The sequence below is a fragment of the Chenopodium quinoa genome, unplaced genomic scaffold, assembly GCF_001683475.1.
Source record: "Chenopodium quinoa cultivar QQ74 unplaced genomic scaffold, ASM168347v1, whole genome shotgun sequence".
Lineage (NCBI taxonomy): Eukaryota > Viridiplantae > Streptophyta > Magnoliopsida > Caryophyllales > Amaranthaceae > Chenopodium > Chenopodium quinoa.
In genome coordinates, this window is record NW_018742297.1 from 24,670 (window position 1) to 36,324 (window position 11,655).

Here is an 11,655-nt window from a genome sequence, read left to right on the forward strand (position 1 = left end):
ATGAAACAGAAAAACGAAGCAAAGATGTTGCAATCCGGATCTCACTATTCCGGCTTAGTATATGTAGGATTTCAGCGATTCGACAAATTTAAAAAAACGAAAAACAGAGTAGAAGGAAATGGAAGAGGAGGATTTGTGTTTGGAAGGGATTTTCAGAGAAGGAAAAACACGCCTACCATGGAGGAGAAGGAGCCTCGGTTGTAACGGAGGAAGAAGGAAGAAGGTGATGGAAGACAGAGAGCAGTTACCATTTTAGGAGAGAGAGAGAGGGTAAGAGGAGATTAGGGATTTAGGGGAACAAAACGGCTGAAGCTTTAGGGTAAGTAGTGGGTTAGTAATGGGCCTAAATTAGTTTAGGAAGTCAGTAAGTAAAAGGAAATAAGGCCCAAAATAGAATGGGGCAAAAATTAAGGGACTACTATAAATGACAATTGGGGCAAAATATAAGGGACGGAGGGAGTACTTTGAATCAATCCAACATATATAAAAAAAGACAAAATTTGTTTTTTTAATAGTATTAAAAAAAAAATAATAAAACTTTTATTTAATAACACCACATGAAAAAAAAAAAAAAAAAAAGGGATTTTAACACCTGTTAACAGCTTTCGTCATCAAAGTCCTTATTAACTTTTACCCCACTAAAATATAAACCCACCAAAATCTAAACCTTCACTACATTCCATCACACCTCACGCACACAAGCCGCCACCAGTGCAGTTGTGCTCGCCAACTAAAGCCACTACCATCGCCTCGCTATGCTTGCCAAAACCACCACCATCGCATCGCCTCGCGCCGAACCACTAGTAAAAACCCACATCGCTAAAAAATTAAAAAGTTAGGGTTCATGTTCAAATTAAATTGGTGGTTTTTTTTATGTTAAGCATTTGAACCAATTTAAACATACTATAAGATAATTAAAGTTGTCTTCCAAAAAAAAAAGATAATTAAAGTGCCGCTCATTAATATTTCTTAATTCTTAAAGAAACCCCATTATTATAGTTGAGGAGCAAAACAAAGGAGAGAGATATTTGGTGTTTTTTAAAAAAAAATTTAAGGTTGAAAAGAGGATGAAATTTAAATAGGTGATTGAATGGATGGTAATGAAGGTAGAAAGAAAGGTGATAATAGAGGTTGAAAGGTTGGTGTTAATGGAGGTTGAAGAATTTGTGGAGAAGAGGGGGGAAAATGGAAGGGATGAACCCATTAACAGATTTCATGACGGAATTTATTAAGTGGTGGTAAAAATCCTTTTTTTTTAAATTACTTTTTGTGGTGTTAAAATAATTTTTTTTAACAGTGTTAAAAACAAATTATGTCTTTTCTTCTATTGTGTTAAAAGCCAAAATTTCTATTATATCTAGTAAAATTTAAATTCAATATTGGTAACATAAAACATAATAGTAAAATAAATGAACGGTAAAAATAAATTTCAATCTATAATTTGAAGTTCTATTGAGTAATATTCCGTATATAATGCTCATAGTCAAATTAGTAAAATAATGATGAAATTAAAAAGAATAGGAGAAGTACGTGGAGGATTTGCTTCTTATCTTGTATTCTTATCCTCAATCAAATTTAGAAATGAACCATTGAACATGGAGAGCATCAAGGAGACAATCTGCATGATACCAAAAAAATATACTACGTATATTGTATATAGAGCATGCATGCATATGTATCCTACTTTACCATTAGAAATTAGAAACACGAATATCGAAGACAACTTTTATAAATCACATTGCCGTACTAAGGAAGTTCCAACTTAATTAAAATAACTTGCATTTCACGTGGCATCGAACCTGTATATGTACTGATGTACTATTAATTAGTTTTATTTTTTCTTTTTTAATAATTATCATGTTAGGACTCTCGATGTATGAAATTACAAAATTACTAATACAACCTCGTTACTTATCTTTAATTTTTAATATGCTTTATTTGCATTAAATTACACAAAGTATATCATTACAGAATATTAACAGATAAATATTAGCCTATTATCTATCCGTCTCCATTTACGAAAATTCTTTACACTACTTGCACAGACTTCAATGCAATATACAACCATAATATATCCAATTTTATATGTGACAAAATTAAAAAATTAATATTTAAAAAATTATAAATCAAGGACAAATATAACAATATCCCACGTGTATTATATTTTAAAGTACGCTATTATTATTTGGTCAATGTTTAAGTTGAACACATATTAGAAGCGTAAAAAATTTTCTAGAATGAAGGTAGTATATATGAAGTGTTATAGAAGTTGATACAGTGTATATAATGAAATGTGATCCCACTTGTTTTTTCATGTGTTCTATCATAATCACATATGATAAAAAAAGATTCAACATAAATTAGGTAAAAGTAATAAACAAAAATATGGGTAGAGCAAACATAAATTGTATTATCCTCGTTTCATAATAATCGCAAACTTTTGCACTATTTATATATTTACTTTGTGGATTAGTCAATTCATTTATCTCATAAGAGCCGACATATATAATTACAAATATTAATAATCAAAGTTGTGCGTTGGCACATGTGCCTGTCAAATTGTTATGCTTATTATGAAGAGAGTATGATTATAGTGCACGTCATAAGAATTGTATAATTATATATATGGATTCAAGAAAAAATTGGCATCTTAAGCCTCACAATGCAGTCTATAAATACGGTGAAAATGAGAAGCTTTTTTCAATAGTAATGTCATACAACTGGAAAACTTGTAATAGTGATTCTCCACATTACAAGTTTTCTAGTTTATGGTCAGAAAATTGTTTGCTTATTTGGGTATTGTGATAGATTCACAATGACGCGTTGGGACCCTACTATTAGTAGCTAGATCTCAATTTTTTCCTGGCCATTTAATGTAATAGATTGAATAACCAATTGCTTGTCAATTTTTTACATTACTTGTTATATATGACTAGTAATGGAACAATCACACGCACAAGTTTTAGCACATTTTGGTGTTTACAAGACACGCCCATGCCTTTGAGAGGCATGTGCGCATGCATGTCCATGCCTCATCAGAAAGTTCGTATACTGAAATATCTGCCTACTCATTTAGAGATCAGAGGCACGCCCATGTCCCAGAGTGATATGTTTGTGCCATGACAAGTGCAAGAGTAGCACACCCGTGCAATGCTGCATCGGGGAGAGCTCTTTTGTGAGCTTCTACCTCGGTTTTTTGGAAAGGGCACGCCCGTCCCTGATCGAGTGAAGGCAGTTTATTTTAATTCGGTCGAACATAGTGTATTTTTTATTGAATATTTTCCTAAAATAATTTTGTTTTTTTTTTTCGTTTTTCCATATGACGGCTATTAAAACTATACATGGGGGTAATCTAGGGTTTATTAGGATTTCCTTATGGATGTTATATAAGAAACCATTCAGTAGACAACAAAATAGTTTTTAAAACCTAGTCAATTCGAGCCAAGATGTAACATCACTTGAGTGATTTTGTAAGATGGAGATAGAACGTTGTATATTCATTTATCTATACCATCCTTCATTGCATAAATGCTTAAGAAAATAATTTCCCTTTCTCTATTGACGTAGGTCATGTAGATCGAACCATGTATACAAAATATGTGTGTTCAATTTTTAGTTTATTTTTCAGATTTATATTTCTATATTTTAGCAAATATCAAATACATTACCTAAACCAATCGATCCTCGTTAATTTTATAACATTATACTATTATTAGTTTTGCACTCTTGCAATAACAAATACGCAATATTTGAGAATTGTACCATATACTGCGTACATAAGATCAAATTTCATGATTCTTGAAAGTCAAACACCGAAATGCAATTTATTCACACACTAGCTTAACGTAGTATGAATGGATATTAATATTAGATCAATGGGATTAAAAGCACGAGCTGGATCATATACAGTATTTTATTACAAACCCAAGAAGGGATCATAGTGTTTTATTAATTAAGTACATGAAATTGTAACAAGTACTCCGTTACAAGCAAATTGGCCCAAAAAATCAGGGAGTTTTGATATGAAAATCTATTTCACGTGGCTCCAAATCTTACGAGTGGTTTATAAATTTTACGTAAATGAAATAATAATATAGTTCCACAATTTCTCTCTATTTTCTTGTATTAAATACTCAGTATCTCGTATGCAAAATAATGACAAAATTACATACTCACTCGATCAGTTCATCAAATTTTAAATATAAAAAAGAGGATGGCCTGGGTGTTAGTTGTTTAAGCAATGAAAGGATTGGTATTATTTCGTGGTAGTTATATAGATACTTGTTGGTGTTGAAGGACCAACTCAGATTAAGTTGATGGTTGAGCCCCAAGAATATGTTTTATACTGTATCACGTCCCCTCACACGAGAACATGTTGGACTTAAAGTGTGGATGCAGGATGGGTCCATCTCATACCCTGCGCTTATTATTCCAGTTTGAAAGGAGGGGTGGATGAATTCGAACCCGTGATCTTTGTGTCAAGCTGGCTCTTGATACTATGTTAGAGGACCAACTCAACTAAAAGTTTAAACTAATGGTTAATGCCCATAATATGTTTTATACTCTATCAGTTGAAATCGTCTTAATATATAGTTTCATAATATTGTTGGAGTAGAGGATTTACTTTATTCTCATCTTCCATAAATAAACGTGTTTGACCTTTTACTTTAGGAATCATTGAACATGTATGGATAGGATCAAGGAGACCATCAAGGAGTTTATTTGGAAGATAATAAAAATGTGGAGCATGCATTATCCTCATTTATTATTATATAAATTAAAATCTTGAAGAGGAGAGCATTGTATTATAACGAGATATGATGAGTTAATGATGACTCCGTAAACTAAAAGATAACTTTCATAAATCACAAGGCGTACTTAGCAAGCAAACTGGTCCAAGTACCAAGTTATTAATTTTAAAACCTAGCATTTCACGTGGCATTGAACTAACATAAGTACTTCAATCATTTTTTAGATTATTACTCCCTTCACCCTTAATTTTTGCCCCGTTGTAAAAATATGGGTCAAACTTTTAAAACATTGACCATGAATTCTCATTAATCTATAAGTGATAATATTTCATGTAGGATCTTGTTAGAATCATATCATTATATAGTTTATTAATTAATATTAAATTTTTATAATTTTTAAGCGTATAAAAACGGAGAAACATACGTTTAAAGACGCATCTTGGAGACCGTGAAAAATCAAATAGGGTAAAAAATAAGAGATAGAGGGAATATGTTAATGCATAATTTCAAGGATAACTTCATAACTTGTAGTAGTATTTTACTTACAACCCCCTCAAAACACTATATTTTAGATTTAACTTTTTTTTTAACTCTAAATTTAACTTCTTTAGATTTAACCACCCGTTTTTTCACTTATTCTATAATCATCTACAAAAACAAAAACAAAAAAAATAGATTTCGCCACCACTTAGCAGTTTCTATTATGAATCGAAAAGCAATAAGTTCCATTTTCAAAAAAATATCAATTTTCGTAAAACTTGATCTATAAAGGTTTAAAAATTTGTGGGGTCAATTTGGTCAATTAGGGACCGATTTGAGGTCAAGACTAATAAAAATGTATCGAAAATGTCTTGTTTTGTGCGCGTAACGCAAACGAGGTATTTCTATTAACACTCAAAATGAGGTATTTTTAATTATTTATTTCAATCTTGACCTTTAGCTTACTTACATGTTTGACCTTTAGCTTTAGGAGAGCATCAAGAAGATAATATATGAGATATCTATACTTATATAATATTCAACATGACTCAAACCCAAATTAAACCAATCGAATCGGACTTAGTGATCCGAATTGACACCACTAAATAAACTTAGCTTGAACACTTCTTTTTAAATATAGGTAGATGTTTTAAGAGTATGGAGTAGGGGCCTAGGAAAGTATACATTAACTTTGCAGCTTATGAATTATAAAATAAAGAAAACGTGTATGTGAACAATTTAGTTAAATTAGTAGATTCATTTGGTTCACCTTTGGACCTTGATTAGTGACTGCCTTAATCTGAGCCTAGTTATTTAAAGATAGGATATTACTGTATACTTTCATTGCATGATGTAAGCTTAAGATGTTAATTATGTTATTGGGGCTCTTACATGTAATTCCTTTTCTTTTATCTGTGAGCAGATTAAACTTCAATTTATAATGTTCTGGAATGCCCAAGCTTGAAGATTGTTGATGCTAGTATGAATTGAGACAACAACTTTATATTTTGAATAGAGGTGGCCTGGTGATAATGTTAATTTTTTAAAGAAAAAAATATTTCATTATATTAAATATGAAAGAAGCCTAGGCAACAAACAAACTAACTCATCAAGCTAAAATAAAGGAAATAAAAGTGGGATAGATCATGGCCCACAAAACATACGACTATGCTAATACTTTGAAAATGGATTCTAGGATTCCTAACTAAAAGAACTGACAACAAATAACATGTTCCAATCCTACACTATAGGAACTACTTGAATCAATCCAACATATATAAAAAAGACAAAATTTGTTTTTTTTTTTTTTTTTAAGTATTAAAAAATATATATATATATAAAAAAAAAAAAAAAAAAAAAAACTTTTATCTAATAACACCACAGGAAAAAAATAAAATGGGATTTTAACACCTGTTAACAGCTTTCGTCATCAAAGTCCTTGTTAACTTTTACCCCACTAAAATAAATATAAACCCACCAAAAGTAAAATCCAATTTTATTTAATTATTTTTTTTTATTTTTTTTTTTTAACTTTTTGTGGTGTTAAAATAATTTTTTTAACAGTGTTAAAAAATAAATTATGTCTTATCTTCCATTGTGTTAAAAGTCAAAATTTCTATTATATCTATTAAAATTTAAATTCAGTATTGGTAACATATAATAGAAAATAAATGAACGGTAAAAATAAGTTTCAATCTATAATTTGAAGTTTTATTGAGTAATACTCCGTATATAATGCTCATAGTCAAATTAGTAACATAATGATGAAATTGAAAAGAAAAGGAGAAGTACGTGGAGGATTTGCTTCTTATCTTGTCTTATTATCCTCAATCAAATTTAGAAATGAACCATTGAACATGGAGACCATCAAGGAGACAATCTGCATGATACTAAAAAAATATACTACGTATATTGTATATAGAGCATGCATGCATATTTATCCTACTTTACCATTAGAAATTAGAAACACGAATACCGGAGACAACTTTTATAAATCACATGCCGTACTAAGGAAGTTCCAACTTAATTAAAAATTATAAATCAAGCAATATCCCACGTGTATTATATTTAAAAGTACGTTGTTGTTATTTGGTCAATGTTTAGTTGAACACATATTAAAAGCGTAAAAAAATTTCTAGAATGAAGGTAGTATATGCGAAGTGTTATAGAAGTTGATACAGTGAGGGTATATAATGAAACGTGATCCCACTTGTTTTTTTCATACGTTATATCATAATCACATATGATAAAAAAAGATTCAACATAAATTAGGAAAAGTAATAAAAAATATGGGTAGAGCAAACATGAGAATATTGTAGTACCCCCGTTTCATAATAATCGCAAACTTTTGCACTATTCATATATTTACTTTGTGGATTAGTCAATTCATTTATCTCATTAGACCGACATACATAATTACAAACATTAATGATCAAAGTTGTGCGTTGGCACATGTGCCTGTCAAATTGTTATGCTTATTATGAAGAGAGTATGATTATAGTGCACTGTCATAAGAATTGTATAATTATATATATGGATTCAAGAAAAAATTGGCATCTTAAGCCTCACATGCAGTCTATAAATACGGTGAAATGAGACAACAACTTTATATTTTGAATAGAGGTGGCCTGGTGATAATGTACAGTATAATCCATTTTTTTAAGAGATGTAAAGTGCACTTTGTATTACAAGCATACATACATCAGATTTTGTACTATTAACTACAATATTGAAAAAAAAAAAAACTTCTTTTGTAAAAGTATTTTAGTTATGTTTTTAATTTTGAATAATATATAAATTAGTTGAACAGGGTTCTTTAGTTAAATAGCAATATTAGAGACATTGATACTAAAGAGTCTAGTATTTGAAAGTTCCAATACTAAGTAATTTTGTTGTTTTGAAGTCTATCTTTAGTATCGGAAATTTCCAATACTAAAGGGACTTTCAGAAGCTAGGAAAAACTACTGTAACAGTAATTTCAGATACTATATTGATTGTTTAGTATCGGAAACCAATTTGATACTAAGGATCTAACTCTTTAGTATCAATTATTTCCGACACCATATACATAAATAATAATGGAAGATTTTTGATACCATATGATATGATAGTTGTATCAGAATTTCGGTTACTAATTATCTGATACTAATTAATGATATTTCTGATACTAAAGGGACCCTTTTTTAGTATCGGTTTGAAGAATCGATACCAACACATTAGCCACGGAGGTATTAGTATCGGTTTAGTGTCAGAAATTATTTCCGATACTAATGGCCTTTGGTATCGGAAAACAACCCTTTTACTATCGATTAATTTCCGATACTAAAGACCAATTTTCCAATAGTTAAAGTGAGGAAATTTCAGCCCAAAGCAGCCTCGTTAGTCACTAGTTAAGGGTTTGAAGTAAGAGTTTTACCAAGTTAGCCAAAGTATATATATTGTATTATGGAATTGCACGCCATAAGGATCCACCAACACATGGTGAGGTACGTATAGCAAAGTTAGAAGCTAGCACCTTAATTAATTAGTATTGTTATATAATTATATTTATGGATTCAAGAAAATGTGGCATCTTAAGTCTTAAGTCTCACATGCCATGCAGTCTATAAATACGGTGAAATGAGAAGCTTTTTTCAATGCACTACAATTAACAAGCTCTTTTACTCAAACTTAATAGCAGGCATTACTCAAGGGTATGCTATATACTACTCCCTTCACTTAAATCAAAGTTACTTTTTATTATTAATCGATAGATACTAGTAGATTATATCATCAATTTATTTTATTATTAAGTATTTGATTTATATTTGATTATTGTTTTAAGTGTTGTTAGTAATTCACGCACGTACGGTTTTGCAGGATAGAAGACGGTACTACGTACGATAAGCAAGAGAGAAACATGGCAGGCATCGAACCAAACGTTGTGAATTTGCAGGATCCAGCAGCTCACTATGAGAAGCTGGTGACGGAGTTGGAGGTCAAGGGTCAGGCCGAGGCCAATAATGCTCAGCTACTCGCTGGAGATGTGGAATTGACCAGCCCTACCACAAACTTTACCGATAGCAAGCTCACAAAACTCGACGTTCATTTTTGGTCTGGATATACGCTCACTAGCTTCCCTGATATGAATAGATTCACAACTTACTATTTTAGGGAGAAAGGCCCTCTTCCTCAAGGTGTCAAGTGGGGCTATTGCTACGCTTCTGGTACCGACTCCACTGCTCGTAAGTGGGTTGCGGCTTTTGATTCCGCTGCTGGCAAGGTACATTATACTACTAGCTACTACTTGAACATCTAATAATAAGTATATATCATAAATTCATAACGATGTTACTTACGTTGTCAATGATGTACTAACCTATTTTTTTTCCAATTAAATGTATTTCAGGCTTATTGTGAAGCCGGGCCTACAGGCCCAGTTGACTGGAACGTAGTTGAAGTTAAGTTGAATGCGTCTGGAAGCAGTTGCGAGTATGTTGACCCTATTCTTGGAGGCAGGATCACTGCTAAGATTACTGGTCTCCAAGCAATATCAACTCTCTATTAGCTACCATGTTAGCTTAATTAGTAAGCTGCATTGCTGCTGCAATTAATCAAGAACTACAATCCTTTACATTCCTTGCTTTTTAATTAAGTGCATTTTAATTGTGTAATAAAAGTAATGATGCTACTATGCATCTAGTATCCTAATAATGTACGGTTGTTTATGGTTGTAATGTATATGTCACCCAATAGACAATCTATATATATATGGAATAAACTGTTTCAATTTACTTTTTTTGTTTTTATACAAGAACTGTTTTAATTTACTTGGTATTTTATTAGATACTAAAATTGTTAACTGGAATTTTATGTCATTTTTATATCCTCCATGTACTACTCTCCCAATTTACATGAATCTCTGTTTAAGTCATTTATTTAATTACATGCTACAAAATGAGCAAAGTGATTACAAATATTTCTGTATAAATCACAACTTTTATTTGAACATAACAAACTTACTCTATTAATTTGTCATCTTGAACATTTTCATAAAAAGTTCTGAACATAAACTTGATAAAAGGGAAGGTTGTAACATATGGCAATTAGTAAGATAAGTAATACAATATAAAAACTCTGCTTAAATCCAAATAAATTAGAGCTAACGATGTCAAGAACTAAATTTAGTGACAATTTTTTATAGGAAAAATTGAGTCTAATAATCCCATCTTTAGTCGCTTCGCTGTTAATAATCCCACCTTTAGATTTTTATTTAATAATCCATCTTTATAGGGGATTTTCATCTATTGGTCCCTTATGACCGGTAACCTGTACATTGGGTAAACTTTTTTTTTTTAATTTAAGTGACACATGGCACTAAATAATTCGTCAAAAAATTAATAATAAAAAAAAACTTAAAAAAATTTGGTAAAAAAAAAAAACCCTAATAATTTTTTTTATCCCAACGACCACCGAACCCCCAACCTCCGGCAGCCCCTCCTCGGCTCCTCCCCATCTCCACTGCTGGAACCCCATCCCAATACCGCCAGAACTCCATTTCTACCGCCGGAACACCCATTTCCACCCCTCCTAGCAAAAACCGACCCAGCTCCCCTAAAACCACCCCGATTTTCAATAAAAAAAAAGTAAAAATAAAAAATAACCTTCAAGAGCGGTTCGAGGGGGTTTTCGATGGAGTTTAGGGGGTGTATGGGGGTTTTTCGATGGAGTTTCGGGGGTTTATGGCGGTTTTCGGCGGAGTTTCGGGGGTATTTGGTTGTGGTGGTTTCAAGTGTGGGTTTGGGTCAGGGGTTGATTTCGGTGGTGGATTTGATCGGTGGGGTGGTTTTTGATTCCGGCCAGCCGTTTTCGGGGGTTTATGGTGGAAGTTGGCGGGTATTCGGTGGGGCTAGGGTAAGGGTTAAGGTATCCTAATAATGTACGGTTGTTTATGGTTGTAATGTATATGTCACCCAATAGACAATCTATATATATATGGAATAAACTGTTTCAATTTACTTTTTTTTTTTTATACAAGAACTGTTTTAATTTACTTGGTATTTTATTAGATACTAAAATTGTTAACTGGAATTTTATGTCATTTTTATTCCTCCATGTACTACTCTCCCGATTTACATGAATCTCTGTTTAAGTCATTTATTTAATTACATGTACAAAATGAGCAAAGTGATTACAAATATTTCTGTATAAATCACAACTTTTATTTGAACATAAAAACTTACTCTGTTAATTTGTCATCTTGAACATTTTCATAAAAAGTTCTGAACATAAATTGATAAAAGGGAAGGTTGTAACATATGGCAATTAGTAAGATAAGTAATACAATATAAAAACTCTTGCTTAAATCCAAATAAATTAGAGCTAACGATGTCAAGAACTAAATTTAGTGACAATTTTTTATAGGAAAAATTGAGTCTAATAATCC

The 11,655-nt window shown here is 31.5% G+C and overlaps 1 protein-coding gene across 2 annotated transcripts; it reads left to right on the forward strand.

Annotated features, from left to right (window-relative positions):
- The first annotated feature begins 8,819 nt into the window (after nt 1-8,819).
- On the forward strand, nt 8,820-11,227 carry LOC110686779. Of its 2 annotated transcripts, XR_002504302.1 has the most exons (4): nt 8,820-8,923; nt 9,090-9,492; nt 9,619-9,911; nt 11,136-11,227. XR_002504302.1 is itself a non-coding variant. In XM_021863380.1 (3 exons), the coding sequence occupies exons 1-3, from the start codon at nt 8,850-8,852 to the stop codon at nt 9,775-9,777; spliced, it is 636 nt and encodes a 211-aa protein (XP_021719072.1). In that variant the 5' UTR covers nt 8,820-8,849; the 3' UTR covers nt 9,778-10,037. The 2 variants fall into 2 exon arrangements, 1 of the variants encoding a protein (XP_021719072.1); XM_021863380.1 differs by lacking the exon at nt 11,136-11,227 and having other exon boundaries at nt 9,619-10,037.
- Nucleotides 11,228-11,655: the final 428 nt, after the last annotated feature.